Below are 25,623 nucleotides of genomic sequence, written 5' to 3'. Positions count from 1 at the left end.
CTTTCCTCCAGGGAGGGAACAGTCCCAAGAGAAAGCAACCTTTGCTTGAAGTCTCACGCGTAAATACAGCCGTGACTTGGAGTGAATCACGCCCAGAGAAGCAGATAGTTATGAATGCAATTGCTCAAGCATGTTCCCTGATCTCTTTGGATTGGGGCCATGGTGATTTTTATATTTGGCTCCACAAAGCTGGTGTAACCCTCCCCAGCCCTCTCCCCAGGTACTTGTGGTATCCTGGAGCTGGCCAGGGCACCCTCTGGTGGTCAATCCGGCTTGACTATTAGCCAGAATCCATTAGCATCTAATGGGAAAAGCCTCAGGAACACGGCCTCAATAAATGTTGACATATTTGAGGTCAATATAATCCTTAGGAAAATTTGCCCAGGTAATTAAAGCCAGACAAGGAGCTGCCTGTCCCAGAAATATTTACCAAGCTTTACCAAAGGTAGTAAAATCAAGACAGAGCATTTTACAACCAATCTATGCAGGGCTCCCTTGCTATATCTAGTGCTGCACGCCGCTTCCCGCTGTCCTACTCATCTGATGCCACAGCTCAGCAAGCCATGTGCGGCGCAGGAACTCATCACGAGCCATCAGCCAACAGTCCAGAGACTTGTGGAAGAAAGCCACGCTGGAGCCGGGGTGGTGTGGGGCAGCGCAGTGCTGTGCTGTGACACAAGCAGGCTGATGTATGATGTGTGTGCGCAGCCAGGGCAGGGATGGGAGGAGAGGGATGGCATGCACAGCCTCCCTGTTGGCAGCACCGCAGCTTGAGCACAGCGCCCTGTGGCCATGCCCCGGGCTGCCAGGGGCAGAACAGCAGCAGCAGAGCTGGGCACATCCCTCCTGTGCAGATGGTGCACCAGGGCAGTGGCTTTTCCGTGCTGCTGTGGCTTTGCACGCCTGGCTCCCCAGGGTCCCAGCTCTGGTGCCAGAGTGGGTGCATGGGTGCCACAGGGGAAGAAAAGGAGTGAGCTCTGCTGTGGGGTTCATCTATCTCCAGTGCGGACGCCAGCTTCCCCGAGGCTGAGGCTGTGCTGTCCAGCCTCCAGGCCTGAGCCCAGTCTCTGGGTGCTCACGCTTCCCAAAGTGACACTGACCAAGCCACAGCATTTGCTGCTATGTTTTTGTCTTCTTTTCTCCGTGAAGCCTGTGCCGCGAGACTGACATTGTGCTGTACCAGCCTCAGCTGGTTTTTTGTAAAGGAACTGTTCTTCTGCCTGGGAAAGGAGACTGAAAAGAGGATCTGAAGGCAGTGAAGAAACAGAACTGAATTTACTTTTGAGCCCATGTTGCAATTTCTGAAGGTTTGATGTTGTCAGCTCTGTCAAAAGATTGACCTTCTCTCCCTGTTCTTCTGTCTGCTCTCACCCCTGCCCCGGGGCCATGTGTGCTCCCGCCCCCAGGGACCTGTTGGAGCCCTGCTGCAGGTAACCAGAGGGCTTTTCCTTCCCCTGCCTTTGCAGAGGGAGACGCCTCAAAGACACCGACAGCAGCCAGGTGCCTTCCAACCGCACCGCAGCGCTACTGGCTGTTCCCACGTCCATCCCTGCGAAGGAGATGTTGGTTCAGCTCCCCGCGGCTGGCTTTGCTCCCGCTCGGTGTCTGCCGCTGAGCGCAGCCCCAGCAGCACAGGGGAGCTGTGCCGTGGGAGAGGGCCATGCTCCCGCAGCGGGACCAGTGCCCAGGGCGCTGCTGCATCCTGCGCCCTCCATCCCGCACCCTCCACCCCGCGCCCTCCATCCTTCACCCTTCATCCTCCATCGTCCATCCCGCACCCTCCACCCTGCACCCTCCACCCTGCACCCTCCATCCTCCATCCTTCACCCTTCATCCTCCATCGTCCATCCCGCACCCTCCACCCCGCACCCTCCATCCTCCACCCCGCACCCTCCATCCCCCTCGGGGGCGCGGTGCGGGTCGCGCCGGGGTGGCTCGGGCTCGGTTTCTCCCCAGCGGTGGCTGCCAGCCCCGGGGCCGAGGGCTCGGTTTCGGGGGGTGCTGTCCCCGCCGCGGGCCGGGCTCAGCCCCCTTCCCGCCCGCTGCCCGCCGACGGCGCGGCGCCGGGGCCCGAGTGAAGCCCTTGGGGACCGGGACGTTTTGCCAACCCGGTGCGGCGGGGCCCGCTAGCGCCCGCTTCCCCGTTTTGGGGCCGTTCGGAGAAAAGGGAACCCGGCTGCTGGAAAGGGGAACCGACCCTGTTTTGCAACGGCCGGAGCCGGCGCGGCCGGGCCCGGGGAAGGGGCCGGCGCGGGAACCGGCCCGGGGGCGGCGCGGCCCCCGCCGTTCCCATGGCGACCGCGCCCCGCCCGCCCGCACCAAAGATGGCCGCCGCGCCGCCCTCGCCGCCGCCGTGCGCCTGCTCGGTGGCGGCGGGGCGGGGCCTCGCGGCCGGGCCGCCGCTCGCCCCTCTCCCCCCGGGCGCGGGCGCCGACCAATCGGCGCCGGCTCCTCCCCGGCGGAGGGGGCGGTGCCGGGCGCGCGGGGGGGGCGACCCACCAATCGGAGCGCGGCGTGGCCGGGGCGGAGGGCGGAGCGGCGCTAGAGCCGGGCGCCCCCGCCGCCACCGCCCGCGGCTCCCGCTGCCGCCGCCTGCCCGGCCCGGCCCGGCCCGGCCCTGCCCGCCCCGCGGGAGCGCCCCCACGCCCGGTTGCTCTGCAGGGCCGCGGCCCCGCTGCCGGACGGGGGCGACGGGCCGGGCGCGGGTGTGGGCGCGCTTGCGGCCGCCCCCCGCCCCCGCGCCGCCCTCATGTCGGCGCCGCTGAAGAAGGGCCCCGGGGGGCTGATCGGGCTGATGAAGGACGCCTTCCAGCCGCACCACCACCACCTCGGCCCGCACCAGCCCGGCGCCGTGGACAAGAAGATGGTGGAGAAGTGCTGGAAGCTGATGGATAAGGTGGGCCCGCCGGGGGCGCCGGGCCGGCCTGGGGCTGGCGGGGAGGGCGGCGGGGGTCGGGCTGGGGCCTGGGGGTTGAGGTGGGGCTGGGGCAAAGGGGCTCCGCGCTGGGGCTGGGTGGAGGGGCTGTGGGCGCCGAGGGGGGGGAGGCTGGAGTGGAGCAGCGAGGGATGGGGCTGTGGGGGGTCGGGATGGGGCTGGGCTGAAGGGTTTGGGGCGGGGGGTGGCTCTGGGGGCGGGGGGGGGGCTCTGCGGGGCCCGGAGCTGCAGGGGTTTGCAGGGTTGGCCGGCGGGAGGGAGCCGTGGGGCTGGGTGAGGCGTTGGGGTGGGGGGCGAGAGCTGTATGGGTGCAGGAGAGGGTGCAGCGCTCCGTGGGGGAGGACGTGGGAGCCGGTGGGGGAGAGGCCGGAGGCAGGAGGGGAGTGGGATGCGAAGGCTGGAAGGTGTGGAGGGAGGACAGCAGCTCTGCAAGGGATGAGCTGCCTACGGGGCTGTGGGGGGAAGAGGCTGGAGAAAGAGGGGAAGATTTGGGGTGGAGGATGCAGACCGGCTCAAGAGGATCTGGGATTTGGGCTGTCCTGTTCTTGTAGACGGTGGGGTGGGCACTGGTGGTGCTGGTGGGGGGAGAGGCCGGGTATGGGTAGGGTCTGGTGGGGGCTGCAGGTGCATCCTGGTGGTGTCAGCAGTAGGTCCCACCTGTGTGTAGCTGCAGGAGGCAGGAATCCGGGATTTGCTTGTCTGAAGGTGAGCCTCGGCCTGTGGTAGAGCCTGGTGTGTGGGTACTGTATGGTGAGGCTGAGCGTCTGCTTTGTGGCAGTTCAGATGATTCTTTCTGAATGAAGAGGGACATGGTGCCGAGCTCAGGCCAAAGCCTTTTCCTTAAAACTGGGACCCTGGTAAAGACCGTAAAAGTCTGAATAAAGCCCTCTGTAATAAATGCACATAGCTGCACAAAGATAAGGAGCATGAAATCTAATGTTAAACAACAAAAACCTGTGGTGCGGGGATTGGAAAGGCCATCTTCCAGTCCATGCCTCTATGCGGGTTGCTGCGCTCCCCTCCTCCACCTTGTAAAATGCCAGGAAATGGCCATTGCCGGGGGCAGGACACCAGACCTTTTGGCCTGATGGTGTGATGGGGTATGGCAATTGATTTACTGGCCTGGCTAGGTGCATTGGTAAATCCATTGTTTTAAGAAATCCTAAGAAATCTTGGTGAGTTGTTGGTGGATGCTAGCGTTACTTATAGAATGACCCAGTAAGTGAGCATAGGCATCCAGAAGTGGGCATAAAATAAAAACCTTCTAACATTTTTCCTGGGATTTTGATTGATCTTCCGATGTTATTACTGCTCAGCTCTGAGAATTGAGGCTAGGCTTGACATGTTGGAGTCTAAAATGTGCAGTGCATTTTATAATGCTGGGTTCAGAGCTGTAAAAGTAGTGCAGAGTAAGAGCATCGCTAAAGTTGCCCGCAGTCCTTGGGGAGTGTCACCTCCACCTTCTTCCCCTCTGGGAGCAGAGCAAGCAGGGCTGATGGGCATACCTCATCCAATTGCCCTACAGGCTTATGCATTTCAACTTTTCTTTTCCCCGCATTGTTTATGCATGCAGTGTCTGAATCTCCTGCAGTAAATGCTAAAGCAGGCAGAGTAGATGACTTTTTTTAAAGACATATTAAATTATGTCTGTGCCAAGAAATCACTTTGTGTTGGCTGCCTCAACAAAAGACATGGTTTATAGTTGTGCCTTGCTGTGCTTGTGATGAGCTTTGATCACCTTCTACAGAGAGAGATTGGGATAAAGAAAAAAGTCTTCTGAGAAGTGCCAGTGGCTCTCTCACAAACATTGAGGGCAAGCGTAAGTGCTAACGTGGGAAAGGTAGTTTGAGCACAGAAACATTATCCTCTTAGAAATAAGTTGAACTCGCAGATAGAACTTGTAAGAATGCACATCTTCATTCTTGTGCATGTGATATAGATGTGAATGTCAACCTGTGTTTGACCTCATAACCTAGTCCGTTCAAAGGAGAAGGTTGGCCTGTAAAAAAAACTTCGATTACCTTGGCATTTTGAATTGCAGTGGGATGTTTTTTTTTGGGGGGGAATACTTTCACAGCTTCAGATATGCATAGCCAGTCTTTGGCCTGTATACCCTTTCCACCATGATATCACTGACAGAAAAGCCAAGGCTGCTGCTGTATTTGTCACAAGTTGAAGTAACCTCTTTTAAACATGCACTGGCTTCACAGTTTTGCTCGTAGGCAGCATCCGGAAGCTCTTAGGTGTAGGCTTAATTTTTAAAGTCTTAAAGACTTAGTTGTTCAGTCTGATTTGTATGGAGGAAAGATTTGGTTGTGAAAAGCCTTTCAGATTTCAGTTAGACTTTAGTTGTACTTATGCACGCTTATGAGAACACATCTGAATTAAAAATGTTTTTAGTAGTGTAGCAAATAGCCAGGCAAACACAGTGCTTGACAAACTAGTGGTGAGAAGGGCTAAATGAACGGAAGGTGTTGAAAATGGGTTAGTTTTCTGGGCCAAGTAAATGAAATTACAGGTGCAAATAAAAAAAAAAAATACCGTGTGCGTGTTTAATAGATTATGTGTTTGCCTTTCAGAAACATGTGCTGTGTCTGTGTGCATACAGTATGTTCACGACCTCATTCGTTAGTCTGCGTAATTAGGTGGTGTTGTCAAAGCATTCGTGCATCTCTGTTTTCGGATGTGACTGATGAATTTCCTATGCAAGTTGATTCTTGTCCAAATATTTTCCCCATAATGTTCTCTGTAAGCTGCCTGACGTATTCCTGTCTTTCAGATTCTTTCACTTGAAGTTCTAATTTGTGTCGGTACTAACCATTCCTCCTACAGTTGCATGTGGTCACATATAGTATGGACATAAAATAGCCCTTTTCATCACTGTGCAGCAGGATGTTCACCTTCAGCTGAATTAGGTGACATTTATGCTTTTATCTACGGAATAGAGGTTAAATGTGTCTTTGGAAGCTGAACGTGTTGTCAGATGTCTTGTGAGCCTGCAAGCTTGCAGTGACGAATAGCACAGTAAGCAACGTAGTAATTTCCTTTCAGTGTCTTGAACCTAGTAAAATGTATAGATTGGTTCAAGTGGGAGGAACTGCTGTTATTTGTTTTTATCAATCATTCTTGCTCATCTTATCACTGTCTTTAGCAAATAGAGCAGTGCTTAGTATAAGAAAACATATGATGTATTGACTGGTGAAAACAATTTGTATCTTTTACACAAAAGGATGAGATTACAAATCAGCTCTTGCAAACGTGATCTGGGCAGCAGATACTGCAGACCACTTGAGTTCATTGCTGTGGATGCTATTTGAAGAATAGGTGGTGTAGTCATGAACCGCACGGGATGAGGGATAGGGGATAAGAAGAATGGTAGAGTACATGTAGTAAGACATGGAGGAGGAAGACAAGCTTTGAGATAAAGCTTCTCTAAACAGCCTACTGATGCCATTCAGTTTGTGAGACCGATACAGAGAAATGCCACTGTAGGTCACCTTCATTGTAAATAGAAGAGAAGCCAAATAAAAATTCAGCAGGAGATAAGAGAAGTTTGAGTAGGTTTTCTTTTGCTGTTGGCTTAAGATGAAATGAGATGTGATTTCAGTAAAGGAGTTAGCTATTTAGCTCTTAAAGGAAGGAAGGAACTATGGCTTTTCAGGCCTGTGCTGAAGGGGTCTAAGCTGGAAGGGAATGACTGTTACCTGGCACCGTAGCACCTGGGGGCTTGTCAGGCCTGGGACTCTGTGACACTGTCCCCAGTCTGAGGCGAGCAGGTGGTGCTTGTGCCGGGGGCTTTCTGCCAGAACAAGAAACGGGGTGCCGTATCGCTGGCTGCAGCAAACGGGCTGGCGCTAGCTTTTTCATGGGTAGGGCTGGGGATGAGCAAAATGGGGAGTAATGAACCAAGAGGATGGGACGGGTAGACGGGAAGCTGAGAGAGGGGAATTCAGGGTGTGTTGGAGGGAGCAGCCTGCTAGCAGCTGGTGAGTCTGCCCTGAGGGGCCACAGTTTGTATGGGTTTGTGTCTTCTGTTAAGCAGCACTCTCTGCCCTTCCTAAAAAATACTGTGGGTTGTTAAATAAGTGCATTTGCTTAGGTATCTCATTTTTCCTGAATGCTTCTTCCTTGCTTCTACTGACAGGTACCTAATCGAGCTACATAACCTGACTGCAGTATTTAAAAAAGCTCACGGTTCTTGCTGTGTTTCTCAGGTTATCTATGCATTGTGCCTGTGACAGCACTCCGTATATAGTGCCACTGCTTTCCCATGCTAGTTACCCAGTTCCTTTATTTGTGCAAGTCTAACGAAGCAATTCTGAAGAGAAGTATTTTAAATCCAGAGATCAGTCAAAGCAAGCTGCAGAATCTTGAGGGGAAAGACTCCATTCCAGGCGCAGGAAATCTATATGAGATTTCTTTTCCTCAAATGAGTAGATAACAGATTCTTTCTTCAAAACTGAGAGGGGAAACTGGTTTCTGATTATTTGCTCCTCTTGAGTTTGGAAAATGAAAACTGGTGAAGTCAATTTTAGGGTTCTTCACAGGCCAACCTCTTAGAATCTTCGAGCTAAGCTTGAAATGCTTTATTGGTATTTCTAAAAACCCAAAAATGTCTCTGTAAAAGTCTTGTTCCTGAGAGAACAAAGCATAAGCCAGGCAAACTTGGATGACTTTGGATGGTAGTTTAAAAACACGGATTGCTTGCGTTTGTTGCTGTCACACCTAATTGAAAATATTTGCTGCTTTTTGCTCAATTTCCTTCCACATTGCTGGTCCCTGTGGAAGGCAGGGTAGCTCGCTGAGGGGCGGCTGTTCCCAGGGCTGGGAACATTCCTTCTGACGTTGTCACGATGCTGCAAGTGCACACATAGAGAAACAAGCAAAATGCAACTGGTTTTGTTGCTGCTGTGTTATAAAATGACCAAGTTTGCTCAAGAGGCCGCGGCTCCTAGTTACGTAGCTTTATTTAAATGCTTATCTTAGCTAATTTTGGTCTACTTGGTAAATAAAGAAGCTCATTTGGTAATAAAATCACAGCAGTTTTGGCCTTTCTGTTAACTATTTGAGGTATCTTTGCAAGTCGCTTCTTGGGAAACGTTTTATAGAGGCTATGAGAATGAGTGGTTTGCAGAACTTGCTTCTGCTGTGGGGAAATTTTTCTAATTGATCTTGAAGTTTGTTGCGTTATTGAAACACAGTGCGTCTGCTTCTTCTATAGCTGGGTATTTTCAAGGGGTAACAGCCAAACTGTTTTTTATTACAGATGGCTGAGAAAAGCACATACTCCGACTTGTATGCTTGCTTAATGTGGCTTCCTCGTAAGAGCTGACCGTGTTTTTATTAAGGTTTTAAACCCACTGTGTAATAAACAATTTGTGTTGAAGAAAAGATTTTGCTATCCATAGCACAATTCAGCTGTGTCTGAGGAGCATATTTAGAACCTACTCATGCTGCATAGTGAAACTAGTTTTATTCAGGGGACAAATGTGTTGACTCAATGCGTTGATATGGTTCATTGTACGATGTTCACAGGCTCCGAGGAAGCAGCAGTTGAGGCATCAGAATCAATTGGATAAGTCAGCTGTCTGACCATCCATCTCCTTATCTAGACCTCCTAATCCTTGGAGCTTTTTCAAAACGGAGGGAAAACTTTGGTAGTTTTTTTTCATGTATTCTTGCAGAGGCCTTTGTAGGCATGTAATTCTTTTAATGGCAGTCAGATTCTTCTGTTTGAGTTTTGATACACTGGGTGCCTTTCTCTTCACTGAAGTTGAGTCTTTCTCAGTCAGCTCCTATTAGAGGCACTACTGTAAGTCAGATAGAATTGGAGATGTCACTTAACTCGACAAGGTTGCTTTTTACATATACCCTGAATGGCAAGGTTAAATGCTAAAGCACTGTTTCAGAACAAATTACTTTGTTTACCGTCACCATTTAAGTGTTTAAGGGAAGTAGGTATTTAAGGATGCATTGTAGGGAACTAGTCAATTCCTCTTGAAGGTTTCACAAGATTTTGTGAGGGCGTTAGATTGTTCTTTTACCTTTTCCTTAAGCTTTGCATTCTGCAAGATACCTTACAGCTGGCAGTGTCACTAATTTAGACCTCATTCGTGTGCTTGGTATTCAGCAGTCAGATAACATTCATTTTAGTGAAGAACTTCAGGAAACTGTATCTACGTTTTGTACTAGCCTTCCTCTCGAGTTTGATGTAAATCACAGAAGCTAGAAGCTGTTAGCTAGTAAGACAGCAGTAAGATTATACCAGCTGCTGGTTCTTAGCTTGTAAACTTCATCTGATACTGGCCTTGCAAATCTAGAGTTTCAGCCCTTTTTATAACTGAAAGTGCACCGCTAATTTTTCAAATTGCTACTTTGCTATTATCTCTCCCTATCATTCTCTCAGTCTGGGTAATGGAAGGTTTTGGCTGTGGTAGATGGTGAAGTGGCTTCCTTTATCCTCCCCTATCACACGAACTTATTATCTTGAGCTTTTGGCACGTAAGCTCTACGTTCCTCTATGTTAAAGGCCTATATCGAGTTCAGCTTGCATCCTGATTTGTTTATGTACAGGTGTAACAGCTGTATTGCTTGTGAGTTCTGAACAGGAATATTCTACTTGTTACTTGTGCCTTAACTACATAATGCAAAAGTAAGTGCCTAAAATTATTTTATCGATGATCCAATAAATTCACTGTAGATGGCAAAAATTTGGGTTGATAGATTCAAGTTCTTAATTTTGAGAATATGTGATCTCGCTGCTAAAAAAATAGAGAACATGTGGCTTGGAAGGAAGAAAAATTAGATGTTTAGTTGTATGCCAAGCGGAAGACAGGCTGAGGTCATCTAATAACCATTTAATCTAATTACTCGTATCACTGTGGTTGTGTTGTTATTAAAAAAAAAAAAAAAACCAAACCAAAACAAAACAAAAAAACCCCAAAACAACAAACCCACAGAAATAATTGTGAAGAATCTAGTTTTGCTATGAGATTCATTTAACAGAAGTTAGAAGCAAAGTTGATGCAAAACTGGGGACACAAGTTCTCGCAAGCCAAACTTTTACCCAGACTTCTCTTACCGTATCTATTACGCTACAGCTTATTTCTCATTCTTGCACAGAAAAATGCCTTTGCATTCATTCCTTATTGACAGTCATCATTATCCATTAAAGCTATTATTCCTCTTAGTCCTTGTATGTATTCAAGGAGGAAGAAAAGGAGATTCTTCTAGCACTGTTGCCTTCAAAACACTTCCAGCCTGGAAACACTCGTTGGCATCACTGATAACCTGTAGCAGTGGAACTTCCTCTGTAGGCATATTTGTCCCAAATATATGGGTCGGTGTGAAAAATCACTTTTGCTGCCAAAATCAGGGCGGCTAGACAGGTAAAGTTCTGCCTGTGGGCATGCTGAGAGTCTGAAGCGTAGCAGGAAATACTAGACACATATGTGGTAAGTTACATCCTTGCCATTCACAAACCCCATATTGAATTTTCTTGAACTTCGTTTTTGAAAATGCACTTGGGATGAAATGCAGCCTTATGAAATATAACCATATGTACGTTGGGAGTTTCATCAGTCCACGTGCACTTCAGTCCATAAACTTGATTCTTGTATGGTGGCTGGGCTCTGTATCTGGACCTGAGCAACAAATGTGGTTTGTTGAGAGTGAATGTTTCAGTGTATTGTGTTTGTAAGTAACACTGAATTGTGTTTAAGTGTTACTTAACTGATCACTACTTGTTAATTTTAAGTTTTCAAAATGATATTTTCTTCATTAACCGTAGGTGGTGCGTCTGTGTCAGAACCCAAAACTGGCATTGAAGAACAGCCCACCCTATATCCTAGATCTGCTACCTGATACCTACCAGCATCTACGAACCATCCTATCACGCTATGAGGGGAAGATGGAGACCCTAGGAGAAAATGAGTATTTTCGCGTGTTCATGGAGAACTTGATGAAGAAAACCAAGCAGACCATCAGCCTTTTCAAGGAAGGGAAAGAGCGGATGTATGAGGAGAACTCTCAGCCTAGGTAATGGGGAGAAATGTTTTCAAATATTTATGATATAAATTTGCTTTAGTGCACAAGAGATTGCACAAATGTCTGCGGGTTGATATGTTGTCTGTACATGAAAACAGACTTTGCAGAGATGTAAGTCTAAGTGTAGAGTTTTAAGTAAACTATACTTGGGTATATTGAAATCCGAGAGCAGAGTAAGTGTTCAGAGCCTGTATAGCCTTAGTTGTTCTGTAGTTCAGGTATGCTAGGTTAATATAAACAATACAGTCTGCTGTGAAAAGGTTTTGCAGTCCATTGCATTCTCACATAGAGAATGCTGTGTAAGAGAGGATGCTAAGGTTCAGAATGATGTTTCTGGCAGTTTTAGGAAACAGTAGAATATTTTATGTTACAGAGCAAAACAGTCATCCAGACTAAAACTTGTTGTAATTGATCTTTAGGCTTTGCAGAACTTTTTCTGGAAACAGAAACTGTCCAGTATTTCCGGATGTGAGGGGGAAGTAACCTTGTTTTGTAGGAGTAAAACATCTTATTAAAACCCCATAACTTTCATACATTGGGAAGGCATAGCTGAGATCAAGGGACATCTTCAAGGTGAACAGCACTTCTTAAAAGAATAGGTGGAGGTAGAAACTGCAGTTGTATCTGAATATAAGGCTCTCTCAAACAAAATAGCACGAATTTGATGAACACTGTACTGCACCTGAAAAGGTGCTTCTTTTCTTCATCCAGCTTTAAGGAAAGGAGAGCCAAGGCAATTTAAGAGTAGCATAAAGGACTGGAAAAGGTTAATCTTTCATATTTGTCTGACTGTTGGCAGCAGGTCTAACAGACAGAGATATACAAAGCATACATGTGTAACTTTAAACTCATTTCAGGATTTTGGAGTAGGTGCTGAATTAGAAAAACAAACAAACAAAAAAAAAAAGTGGAAAAAAAGTGAAAACCACCCAGTGGCTGAACATAATTGCTCTGGGGAGAATATGTGGTTAACGCCCTGGTAAATACTTGCTTGAATTACTTGGGGGGGGGGGGGGGACGACGGGGTGGAGAAGTGCTGGCACACGTTTCTGGTATAATATTGAACTCTTTGTAGCATCTTCTAAAACATTGAACTCCAACAAAAGGCTACGATAGTGGCTCCAGAAGGCATTGTTAATGCTGTTTTATTTTTCACTGACAGTGTTGAAGAATGAATTAAGAAATGGAAGTTTCTTTCTGGATTGTTGTTTAGCATTGTTTCTTTGTGAGATGATAAGCTTAGAGTTTGAGACAGGGTTTGGCGAGTGTAAATATGGCACCTTCATGTGGTACACTTGCTTCTTTTAAAAGTTTAGTGATCTGTGTGAGGCCTTCAGGAACTGGGTTCAATGTAATGTGCAAACCCAAAAGTTAGATGCAATTTTATGTGCTTGCTCCTCTGCATTTTTTTTTTTAGCCTTCACTCAGATCAAAATGAGCCACAGTATGTAAAGCACTTTTTACTGTGAATAAATTGATTAAACTGATTAAAATTAGTCTCTGGGTCTTCTGCTAGAACTGGTCATTTTCTTGTATCATTCTTTGAGATATTAGCAACATGGATTGTCATTCAAGATGAGTGATTTCTACAGTGCAGTGGGTTGCTCTTAAAATATCTTAAGTAGCATTTATCTTAAAAATGGTTTTGTGTGTTGCTCCCACATAACAGAGTTGACACTATTTTCTAGAGCACTATTGCCTCCAGAAGTAGGCTAAAAGGGTATATGAAACCCTTTAGAATTTATCTGTAATACCTGTTCTGGTTACCTGTGTGTGTATTGCGATCTGTCCATCATAAATATGGAACATCTGATGAGTAAATGATAGATAGCTATGAGAATCGTAAGTCCAACATCTCAACTCCAGTCCCTTGTTTTTTCAGAGAGAAGCAAAGGGAAATAATTGCAGAGAGTTAATCATCCTAGTTAGTTTGTAGTCAAACTAATTGACGAAAGGGCAGGGGGTGGAAATCCCAATCAATAGACGGGAACTTCAGAACCAGGATTCCAGTAGAGGCTTGCTTTCTCACAGAGGTGGTTGCAAGTCTTTGGGGAATGGCTAATTGTATCATTTATGAATAAGTGGCTTACCAGGGAAGCAACTGTAGTGAGACTTGTAAACATAAGCGTAAAAGCAGAATCACATCCCGTCTGGTCTCGTTACGTCGTCTTTTGCTTTTCGCTCGGCCCAGGAAGCAGCAGTTACTGTTTTGTCATAAAGGGGAAATATCAGACACCCTTTTGCTGGTGCTGATAATGGGCACGGTAACTTTCTCAATTCCCTAATTTGTCATAGAAAAGGAAGAGGTTAGAGTAGTCAGTGCATACGATTCGTATACTGGTTCAAGAAAGATCTGCACAAAGAATGGCACTTTTGGTTCACCTAGGGATTCTGTTAAATGCTGCATGTCCAGCGTCAGACTTTGTGGTTGTGTGAGCTTTTGGAACCTGGTTGCTTTAAGTGCTATTTGTTTCATCTGAAATTGAGTTAAATGAATTTTTGCTATAAATGCACCTTGAGATATAAAATGTATATAATAATTTAAGGTGAATAAACTTAGATTTTCTCACCTTGTTAGGAGTTGAAGAAATATTTTTTTCTTTTGTAAGAATTAATGAATTGAAATATTCAAAGTGTGGGGGAAGCTTTCTGGAAGGTTGCCAGCAGCCTGTAAAGCAAACAAATATAACCTGAATCTGGTATTCACTGGAAATGTACTCATGGCAGTGTGTGTGTATATATATGTATGTATGTATATATACAAATGTGTTTTGCTCTTGATCTCATGCAAGTTTGCAGCTAATGTTACTCTGTAGTATTTTGAAAACATGCCTTTAGAAATCTAATCTGGTATACTGAATAATTGTTTTGTCTCGACTTTTTCTGACTTTTTTTTCCCGTTGTCCTTGAAGCTTCTTTCTTCCTGTCCTCCAGATTTAGCATTCATTTTGTTTCCTGTTGTGTATGCTCTTATTGTCCTCCCTCAAATGTCTCTTGATGTAGAGCAAATGCACTATTTTGACATTTGCATAACTAGCATGAAAGCTGTGCAGGTGTTTGCTACTAGCAAACAGACCAGTAATTAGAAATGACTGAAGTCTCCCTTAGATTGTAGGGTCAGAGTTGTCTTGATCACTTGAGCATCAGCCTTCTATCTTTATTCTTTCTAAATTGCTCTTTGTGTATTTACTCTCAGACTTTTTAGACATTGTCCAGTGTGCTCCTCCAAGGGTGGACTAAGGCAGAATCGGAGCCCAGCTGCGGAGAGCACCACGTCTTGTAGCTGCTTGTGCTGCTTTGGGAGCTCGTAATAGCCGCAAGATGCGTGTCATCGAGCGTTGAGTGGTTTGGTACGCTGTGTCGTGTGTGTGTTTAGAGTAGGCTGTGTGGGAGTATAATATGGATGCTATTTGGTGTTTGCTGTAAGGCAGGCAGTTTAAAATCCAGTAGTACAAAATAAGATTGCAGTTGCATATTGAGCATTTAAAGGTGTAAAGAGAACACACGCCTTGATGTGTTCCCTGCCCTTCGAACTACAGCAGAGGAGCAGAGGTGCTGAGAACAGGGTTATAAAAGGCTTGTGCTAACACTCGCTGTGCTTACGGATGTGGGTGAGTGTTTGTTCCTTCAGTTTTAAACTCGCTGCAGTCATAGAGCTGTTAAAAGTGAATGCGGCTCTCCTATGTCATACCTTAACCCTCAGCGTGCTGAAAGCATCCTCCTGTTGTGGCTGACACCACAGCTAACCTGACCTCCAATGCTATGAACGCTCAATGCCTTCCTTTCTTAGGACTGTAACACTGTGGTTCTGATGTACAGTCGTTCAGATGAAATTGTTACTCTTGCATAAACTCATACTGCGAATTTTTGTGAAGAGAACTCGCTTATCTTATTAGGAGATCTTTAAAGATGGTATTTAAATTCTGCTTTAGCTCAGTTCCATATCTGTTTAAAAATTAATGCTGTTGAGGGTACCTTTAAAGCTATGTATGCACTTCCTGACTAATAAGTACATGCAGTAACTTCTAGTTACTGTTTAAAGACTGAGTTTTAGCAAGTAGCTCATGTTCAACTTGGTGACTTCTGAGTAGGTGTGGGGTTTTTTAGTGGACATACTATATTGCTGCTCTGAGTTTTGACAGCTTAGGATCTAATTTGGGTTGTCCTTGCTAGTAGGTAGGTTGGTCTCTTATATATTTGGCGATCTGGTAAAATAAAATGATAACATCTGCAGGTTTTGATATTGGAATCAAATAGTATTTCAAGAGTTAATCATTCTGGATGTTTTGTCATATGCTTGCAGTAAGCTAAAGGGAAGTCATTCAAAAATTGTTTGGCTATGATGCAGTAATTAGCAGGTATTCTTGAGGCTATACGCATTTCCAAAGCTGTTGGTTCCTATTCTTTATAGGTCCACAGTGCTTTCTAATGCACAAGGCATTTTAAGACTTGTCACTTGAAGTTGTAAAAACAAACCAAAAAACGACTCAGAGGTGAAGTCTGCAGCCTATATAGCTGAAACAATGCAATAGAAGAAATTCTGTAGAGGCTACTTAGCAGGCCTGTATGCAAAGGAGAAAGGTACACCTGTTTAGCACCGAGTAGCTTGGTGTGCTGCCTACAGTGGTAAATATGTGACTTCTCTGCCCTGTAAATATTGTGAATTTCTTGAGTTTACTTTTTAACTAGTGGTAACAAAAACTGGTTAAACATACATATTTTTTTCCTGCAATGTGATGGTTCCATTGATTGATAGCGCCATTAATGCTAATGCCACAACTGCTCTGAACATGCTGAACTTGCCTAAGCTCTTGATTACAGTTTAATTTAGAGGCTCAGTGGTTATGTTGGAATATTTTTTGTTTCTATTGAAGAAAGCCTTTAGTTCTCCAGACCTTTTACTTGCACGGAGGAGCTGTAATTCATCAGCTTTTCCCACTACATAAATTACTCATTGCAGCAGCTTTTTTACAGTTGTGTAAATAGATTATACTTCACACGGCAGGACAGAAGAATAGCTTGCTGATCAGTAAACAGGGATAGGAATTGTCTGATACTTGGGAAAGGATGAATTAGGCTGAAGAGTCTGCTTTTCACCAATGAATCAAATTTACTGCTTATGTTAAAACGGTCTATTATGAGGGAAAATTCAGAAAATTTATTTTCTAAATAAAATCAGACCACTGCAAACGTTTCCACACGAGAATGCAGTTATGTAAGCTGGAGAGCGGGGGTTAGGTGAAAGGCTGAGAAGTAATTACTCAGGATGCGGACTGGATGTTTAGGAAATAGCACAAGTTATTTCACTAGTTCAGCTTGCATACTTTGGAAGACAAACCGTTAACAAACCCAGTTAACAAAACTAACATATCCGTAGAGGAGAAAATGGGGTTAGGCAGGGAATAACATAAACCCTCTCCATATAACATGGAGCTGCAAAAAAGGTTTGGGAAGCTAGTCCATATTTAACTGTTGTCTTTCTGACAATAGTGTTATGGGATGCTGGCTCAGCAGGATTTCGTATTATTCTCTAGCTCCAATGTACTAATTTACACAGGAAAAAGCTACCAATATTTAATGTCTACTGGAAATGACCATGCATGTCACTAAAGGGGAAGGAAATGCATGAAGAATGACTTGGGAAAAAAAAGTGGATTTTAAAGAGGAAAAAGTTGGAAAACGCTTGTGCTAAGCCATGAACCAGAAAAGCCCTCTGGGGGGAGGGCGGAGTTAGTGCTCTAATCTCATATTTTAGAGTGCTTGCACACACTCCTGTCCAGTGAAAAAAAGACAGTAAAAAATGTGGAACTCAAATGGTGCATGGTGTGTGCGAGTTCTCCTTCTGTCACTTCCTTCTAATACAGCTAAGAGTTTGTGTTTTTTAACAAAACCCACTAGTGTGAAGTCTACATCTGCATTTAAATTAGAACATCTTAAAGAAAAGAACAGGCTCCAGAGCTGCCCACAAGAAAGGTTTCCTTGCCAGGCTCCAGCATATGAACACTAACTAACTGCTTATTACCCAAGAAGAAATTCATTATCATTTAAATGTTGTTGGAGAGAGGAATGTGAATTATTTCTTTTTAATTTGGCTTTAAATTGCTAGTTTAGGTGATAGTTGTGGAACTTAAGTAATACTTAGCATAATTGGCATAAGCTTGCACTTATCTTAGTTTTCTTTCCATCAAAAATTGGAAACGCTGTCTTAAATCAATTTATGGGCAAATGTGAGCTTTCAGATTATTTCATAATAAGGAAGTAAGATTTTTATTCTTCTTTGCTCTCAGAGCCTATAAAATCGTAGAGTTTTATGGAAGACTAACTCTGTGGACTTGATGTTGTGGATGGATGTGCGTGTTATTTAGTTTGTAGTAATTATCATTTGAAATGTGGATAGATTTCTTGATACTGGCAAAAATGTCTTACTGCTACTTGGCAACAGTATCGTGTTTCTTGGGTGCTTGGCTTGTGTATTAAGGGCCAAGATGCCATGTTTTGGATTTCTGTTGATTTGAAGAAGGCTGCAGTCATGGCCCTTTCAGCCAGAAGAACAGATTTTGTTTTGGTGCGTGAAAGCTTTTCTGAACTATAAGATACTGTTGGGAAGAAAAAAATAAACTCAGCTTGCTAGAAGGTACTGAACAAAATTAGGCCAGCTGCTTCCCAACAGTTTGAAGCAATACCTTCTGTGGCGTTCGTTTGTGAACTTGCTGGCTTTGCCCTGTTTCCACCTCTGGAAGGTGGCTCGGATGGCACTCAGTTATGTGCCACCCACAGCTGGCTCAGGCAATGTGACTTGCTCACTGCTACCCGCCTGTAGCAAGGACTGTACAACTACTGTAGAGGATAAGTTGGTCATGGTAAGTGAGTATGGTGTGAGGGGGAAAAACGGAGATTTGTTTCCAAATTACTCAGCAGGACAGCTACCGTCTGGGCAAGTACTGCCATTAGCTGCAATCCTAGAGTCTGAAGCTTGAAAAGCAAATATATGCCGGAGTTTTATGTTGTACTGGAGCATGTATGTTGCAAAATGTCTTGCGTTTAGTATTTTGACAGGATGCGCGTTGGAAACGAAGTAATAGACCTTACAGATCCTTCTGCCAAGGAATCCCCCAGTGGCATCATGATACCCAAGACAGTTTTGAGGCGGCTGAAGATCAAGTGTGAAATAAGGAGTCTTCCTTGATTTATAAGCAGAGCTTTTGTGCTTTGTTTTTCCCTTTAACTGTAGCAAGTAGCCCCTGAAATATAAATTCTGACTCCTGTGCAGAGAGCCCAATTATAAGTATAATGAGTAGTGTTGTTCTGAGCAGTAAGTTTTGCTGTGTAGGCCCTTGAATCTGGTAAAAGATTGAATCTGTTACCTAGGTGAGAGGTTATCCTTTATCTTGTCAATCCTCTGAGTATATGTTGAGCTCTTGAAAGACCATTAATCATATCAAATTAATTATTCTCTTTAAAGTGCTTTCTATAATAATTAAATCCAGAAAAATAAGTGGATTTTCACCCTCTTAACATTGAAAGAAATGTAGCGTGTTAAAAATATAACACTAGCACTTGTGCCTAGAATAATAAGTCCAGGTCCTTCAAAGGTCAGTAGGTTGGTGCTTCTGGTCAACACACTGGACTGTGTTGTGCTTTCTGCCTCAGATCAGTCACATCCATTTGCATAATGATTGGAGTATGCCAAAGTTTTCTGGTCATTTGTGGCCTGTAGTATATTTTGTGTGACATTTGAAACTGATTGGCGTGCTCTACTCACAGAACTCAAGGTATTTAAATAAATATATATGTGTGTGTGTATGTGTGTGTATATATATATATGTTAGTTGAAAAGTGCCAGGATTCAGAGGACTGTAAGGAAACATGTATGTTTTGTGTAGGGTTTCTGTCCTGTAATATCTAAAGCATTGATAAAGGAATTAGCATGTCAAATTTCTTGCTTCTTTAAAGCTACAATTGGTACCATTTAAAAAAATTTAGAATGGAAATAAATACTGCATGCTTTCACTAGTTAACTATTGCATTTTTGGCCATGGACATAATTGGTAAAAAAGGCAGGGGGGGAGTAGAGGGGAAACTTCACAGCAGTCGCAGATGTTGTACACAGATTTGTTGCAGATATTCAACTGGGTAAGAGTCTAATGTAGTGGTTGTGGTCACTTCTGATTTGGCTTTGTGGGGGCCAGCATGGGTGCAACGTCTTATGAACGCAGCAGTTTGGCTCCCAGATGCGGTTCGACGTGTGGTCTGCGCGGGAGCTGGCATCCTTAGCCAGGCACGCTGGCACCCGCCGCCTCCACCGATGCGGACCAGCTCCTCTGCAGAGGAGGCAACAGTGCTACCCTGCGTTCAGGTTATTCAAGCCTGCTGTTGAGAGTGTTTAATGGAACTGGGATTAGACCAAAAATGGACAGAAATATCTAGTCCTGTGGTTTACATGTTCCCATTTTGCTGTTTTGGTAAGTGAAGTCTTGAAGTTGCAGAATTAACCAGCTGGTTTTATAGCTCTCCAAAGAATGAAACAGTGAAGCCTGTAGTTCTTTAAATGGAAAAGTATATTTGGAGCCGAACCTCGTATTAACAAGACATGATAAACTGGTTATGTGTTTGTTTCGTTTTTCCCAAAGGGTGCTGGGATGAGCTAGTCTACAAAATCAATGTAGCGTTAGCTGATGCTGTAAAATTCTATATACAAGCAATTGAGTTGGTGATTCTAAAAATGTCTGGTTTGCTGTTAGTCTGCTGTATGCGTTGTCCTGTGGAAGTTCAGTGTTCTAGAGCAGTGGCCCAGCATAACTTTGTGAGGTGACTTCTGTTGAGCCAGTAATAGTTAAATGGAATTTCCTTCACTTCCTGTGTTGCGAGTTTTGTTGAAAGTAGTTCCGCTGTTTCTATTTTTAAAACTGATTACTCTGTGTAGAGGACTCTGAAGCTGTCTCAGAGTTATAAAAGACATCTTGGGATCACCTCAAGCATTTCCACTTACTGCTTATATGCATAGGCTGGAGTTTTATGCTAACATGAAGAGCACACAGAAAGCTTCTTGCTGATGTGGTAGTAGGATATAAGATACAGTTCGTTCTGGAACCAGGTGCAGCACTTATCTGCTGAAATTAGGTCTAACTGCTCATGGCTGGTGGATAGTTACATCTGAAAAGCATGTGTTAGATGATAACCTCACACCTTTGTGGTTTCTGAAAGGTGCATTTTACTTGTTGGAGACTAGAGCTGACTTTAAAAGAGCTGACTTTTTTTTTTTTTTAGCTCTTAAATCTTCAAAATATCAAATTGTAAGATGTAAAGTAGTTACTGGAAAAAAATAATGTTTGGCTGTCTGCAGGACCCAAGAATTGTGGGTTTGGGTTGTTGTTTTTTTGGGTTTTTTTCTTAAGTCCTGGAGCTTGCATTTACCTGTAGTGGATGCTAACCCTGTCACCTAGCCATCATCTGGTGGTGTGTAATTCCAAAGTAACCCCAGAAGTGAGAGGGTAGGAAAGTTGTATTTCCTTAGTTATAATTTCTTGCAGTAGTATTTAGAAAGTGGATAGTATTCTGCAATAACGAGCACGTGATAAGGAATTAGAAATTCCTTAGCTGTAATTCCAGCTTCCAGCACTTTCTCTTCTTGTCCTTCAGCTGCCTCACCTGTAAAACGAGGTAAAAACCCTTTTTTTTTTTCCTCTCAGAAACTTTAATATGATCTCATATTCAGAAGAATGTCAGAGTCCTGAAGGAAGTCTTATCCATCAATAGAGTTGTTGAGGAGTGATTTACAGAAAAGCAAGCATTAATTGCTCAATTAGTGAAATAATTATGGTGTGCTTGCAGCTCTGCACGTCATAAACTTATGTGGAGAGCCACTGGAGACATGACTGTGATACCACAGAAGCTATTTTGGACTGTGAGTCGTTTAAAAAAAAATAAAAGTTTTCAGCAGTAGCAGTGAATAATAGTACAGCAATTAGAGTGTGTTTTCCCTCAGTTTAACTGAGCAACCGTCTCATTTCTAAGCCGCCAATTTGTAATTCTTTCACAAAATAAACGTAGGCTTTCTGAAGAAAGGAAGTGGTGCATCTGAGATGTCCTGGGCGAACGTGTTAGTTCTGCAGTTGCGTGAGGACAGAAGCAATTAGAAACTGCATCATCTGGCCAAGGAGCCTCTGACTTTCAGTCAATGAGTTTAGTGCTAAGGTGTCAGACACTTCCACATCCTCTGTAATGCTTTTTCTCTTAATTTTCCATTAGAGTAAATAGGTATGCTTTTTAAAAAATGCTCTGTGGTCATTCCTCCAGTGTACTGAGATGGCAGTTCTTGTTGTGAGCTGCATTTTTGGGTCATGCCCCTTTAATCAGTGAAGTTGACACGTAGAGAGAGCCTTCTCTTGAGTGTTGAGTAGGATGGGTTTACAGTAACTTAGGTCCTCCAATTTGAATTCTTTCTTCCCTCTTGAATCTTCGTTGTTGACGTGTAATTTTAGCCAGTCTGGTGCTGATTTTACGAAATAGAGCATTTTCTCAAAGGTATGTTGTGATTAAGTCAGTTGAGTCTTAATTTGTTTTGGGGCCGAGGTGTAGCTGTGTTTGTCTTAGCTTTCCATGGAGAATCTTTGTTAAATGCAGCCTATTCTTAGAGAGGCTGAAAGTGAAAACCCAGTGATCACAAGTGTAAGTGAAGTCAGTGGGAGTGCAAATACAAAAATCCCTTTGGAAGTTCAGTCATAAATCAGAAATATGCACAATAACTTCAGAGAAGTGAAGCATTTTGTAGTTGGTTGTCTTGTGTTAGAGCTCTTAATTCCTCTGTACAGCAGTGTTTGTAGCATGCATTCAGCAGAACGAGCTTTACAGACGTGACATTATGTTCATGTCAAATTATGGCATGTGAGCACAATATTGTGACTAAATCATCCAGTGGAGCAGTCTCCTTGCTATGTGTGAGGAATAAAATTATACTGTGTCAGTTGGTTAGCTGTGAAGTAGTTGAAAAATATTGCAAGAAAATGAAAAAAGTCTAGCTGGCAGCGGCAGAAATGGTAGGACTATATTAACGTTGCCTTGAGGTAAGAAAGGCATTTTAGTCATGAAGCGCATTAGGTGCTGTATGACTTTGTAACTTGAATTAATTTAACTAATCATGTCAACGTAGCTGAAAGAGGCAACGCTCTGATTAAAACCATCCTCTGCCATTAATGGTTTTGCAAGACTGAGCCTATACGGTGGAAAAATGTGCTTTTTGTCCAGCAAATGGGAAACTGGAAAAGAAAAATCTGCCCTGGGTCTGGGGGCAGCAATGGCACCAGAAAACCCAGCTGGGGCCCGGCCGGCGGAGGGGCTGCAGCGAAGGACGGTGGTGCAAATGGAGGGGCCTGCTCGACCTCTTGGCTTCCGCTAAGATGCGTGGAGCAAACCCAGCCGTGAAGCAGGAAGGAAGCAGCACAACCACAGCCGAGGGGGCACGGAGGAGGGAGGATGAAGGAACAGGCCTGTCCAGCCTGCAGAGCCGCCGGCAGGCCCGGCCCGGCCTCGGGGAGCCAGCTGATTAATAAGCACTGGGTAACTGAAGAAACAGTCTTGCTTCATGCTGGTTTTTTGTTCCCCAAAATGGTTGCGCGAGACCTGCGTCTTCAGAGCCCTGTCAGCGTCAAGGTAGCGCAATTTTACCGGCTAGTGCAATTGCAGCTGAACAGGCTCTGGGGATGTTTCTGGGTCGTTAAAGAAGAGGTTCTCTGCTAACACTGTGTGTACGGAAGGACTAATGCCTCCACGCTAAAACTGCAGGTGTTTCTTAGTAAAATATTTGGTTACTGTATAGAGTGGAAAAATATTTGGCTTGCTAAACTTTCACTTTTTACATATGTGGTTGATTCACTATCTAACAATCATGAGCTGAATACTGTGCACGTATGTGTGAAAGCACTGGCAGGAACATGAAATCCTACCTAAACTGTAGCTGTTGCTCTGTCTCTGGACCTAACCACTGAACAGAAACATGCTGTCGTTTTTCGTTTGAAGCTGGTACAGGTGTTGCCTTCAGCTCAGTTGCAAACAGTGAGGAGGGCCAACTGATGTGGCCTGCGGTCCCTGGGTAACGTTTTCAAAAGTGCTTACATGACAGGTGTTTAAATTGCACTGACTGCCGATGGGATTTGGGTGCCGAAGGCAGCGATTCCCAAACTGCGGTTGGCATACCTCTGGTGCGACTCTTGGTAACGCTATTTGTGTTCATTACGGTGTTTAGCTAAAAGTTTGAAAGAGGGCCATCACAGCCTATAAGAAACATGGAAGATTGCTGGAGGTCTGTGGCCAAAAAAGTTTGGGAGTCTCTGGTCTAGGTCACTTAAGTGTTCTTTGAAAATATTACCCTTTTTCTGGGAGAACTCTTGCTTCTGTTTAGTTGAAGCAATAGAGATGAGGGCAGTTGCTGATGTTACTAAAAATAAAATACAGTCATAATCACTAAACTTCGCTATGCCAATAAAAAAATGTTCGCTGTAATTGCAAGCATTTATTTGGTCTGTATTAATTTGCAAATGTGTAAATTGGCTTGTTAAAATAAAGGAATGCACTCTTGAAAGACGTCCATTTAGCACAGGTTTGGTAACTAGTTGCTGTATGTAAAAGCTAGTTACTAATATAAAATATTCGGTGATTTGCTGCTCTTTATGTTCACTTCCTGTGTTTTTTCCTGTTATTTACCTAAGACACAGCTGAATATTTGTAAAAAATTATAACCTTAAGAATTGAAAATGTTCAGGTATTAGAAACTTTTTTGGGAACGAGAGTCCCTCAATATGTGTTTGTGTGTGTGTAAAATCATTTGTTTATCCGTCCTTAAGCCTGCGGAAGTTCTTACTTCTCTCGCTGAGATGATGTGCTCAGCTGAGTGCAAGCGTTTCCTGAAACTCGGCTAAGGAAGAAGGCTCTTGAGCAGAATCGATGAGCAACTGGACACAGAATATACCTTGTCGTCTTGCAGCATTAGCTGCTGCTTTGCTTAAACCATGCATTTGTTCACTTAGCTTCTTGTTCGAGGGTCAGAAGTGCATTAGCGTGCTTGCCTGGTCATACCCAAATTTTCACACTGTGCTGGGCAGCAGTAGGAGAGTATATGCCCGAAGTGACTTTCCTTACGTCTACCAAATATTGCATATGTGAGTTTCAAACATGCTTAGGATTTTTTCACAAATAGGACATGATTTTTCAAGTGTGAAGAGTGCTAGCAAGTCAGTGCTAGCTTGTGCCATATACCTGAACAGCTTTAGGATTGCTAATTTTGTGGAAGTCACTTGGCATTAATGCATTGCTGTGAGATGCCACTTCACCTGCTAAGATTGCACGCAAATATTGCACGCTAACCCTTCAAGGAAATGACTCAGAATTTAATTCTTGCCAGTTACTTACTTCCATGGTATTGTAACAAAATAATTAGGTTTTGCTCAAGCCTCCATTTTTATAAACTTAGTAAAAACAAATAACATCTCTTTTTTGCGTGAGTTGTAGGTGGATTAAATGATTAATAATAGCACGGTGTTTGCTTTTTTCCCTTGCACTGCCATAAACTGTCATCTTTTCTGTCATTTTATGGAAGTGAGGACTTTCAGAAAATGGCTTGGGGAGCAAGCTCTGCCACTAGAACCTCTGATATGCAATTTTCCTAGTTTTTGTCAGCCAAAGGCACTGCAGGGACATGGTGGGAACCCACCCTCTGGAGGGAGGAAGGGAGCTGGGTTGTGAGTTTACAGTTAAATCATCTTCTCTGTAGGATCAGCCGGTGGCTGTGCCTCAGAAGCTGAGCTTTTGCCTGCTAAATGCAAAGTTGCTTATCTGCTACTGGAAAGAGGACTACACAACTTTGAATTACTTAACATTACACCAGGGTGGGGAGATGCACAAACAGATACTACTGATAAGGTAACAGCCTGGTTTTGTACTGCTGCAGCTTTTTGTGTATCCATATATCTAGGTCCTGAGTGACTGATCTTCATGAATGTGATTGTGATCGTGTAGGAACCCATTACGTTGCTGTTCTAATACAGCTTAGTTTTTCCTACACAGAGGATCCTGTATAGTTTTTTTTAAGACATGCTGAAATAACCTTCCTAAAAGCAGAAGGAATTACAGTAGCACTCCAAAGGTATAACAAAACTTGCAAAAGCAAGATGACTGGGAATTGTGATGCACGAGTAAGGCAAGGGGACTTTCTGACAGCCCCTCTCTCTAGAGGCCGGTTAACTGACAGAGTGGCGAACAACGAAGCTTTTCAGTCGGTGTTTATAGAATAAAACAGCCAAATCGTATAGCTGCTTTAAACTATACGCAGCTTGAATATGTACCGCATCCAGTAGAGAGCTGCTGAGTGGAGTAGCCTACAGAAGAGTGTCTGGGTGGTTTTACTTATGTTAATCTTCCGCACCCGTTGTTATCGGACATGTATGAAATGACAAAAACCAGACTCCCATGCTGCATAGCTGGCACCTTCTGTAAACACTTTGAGCAGCTTTCATTGCTGAGACACACATTAAAATGTGGTTGAATAAATAAGGGTAAGGGAGGACAACTACTGTGAGAGAAACTTTATAGTTTTGAGTCCTGTATACCTTCTAGTCTACCCACACAGTATCGTAGTGTGGAGAAAGGGC

The 25,623-nt window shown here is 44.3% G+C and overlaps 1 protein-coding gene across 1 annotated transcript in view; it reads left to right on the top strand.

The window, feature by feature from the left end:
* Positions 1–2,680: 2,680 nt before the first annotated feature.
* Positions 2,681–25,623, top strand: part of CBL (Cbl proto-oncogene) — a 44,891-nt gene continuing 21,948 nt past the window's right edge. The window contains exons 1-2 of the mRNA XM_082330510.1: positions 2,681–2,896; positions 10,725–10,972. Of these exons, the coding sequence (XP_082186636.1) occupies positions 2,750–2,896; positions 10,725–10,972 (395 nt within the window). The 5' untranslated portion in view covers positions 2,681–2,749. The remainder of the gene's footprint in view (positions 2,897–10,724; positions 10,973–25,623) is intronic.

The sequence above is a fragment of the Platalea leucorodia genome, assembly GCF_965183815.1.
Source record: "Platalea leucorodia genome assembly, chromosome: 20".
In the NCBI taxonomy this organism is placed as follows: domain Eukaryota; kingdom Metazoa; phylum Chordata; class Aves; order Pelecaniformes; family Threskiornithidae; genus Platalea; species Platalea leucorodia.
This window is presented reverse-complemented; position numbering and strand designations above follow the sequence as displayed.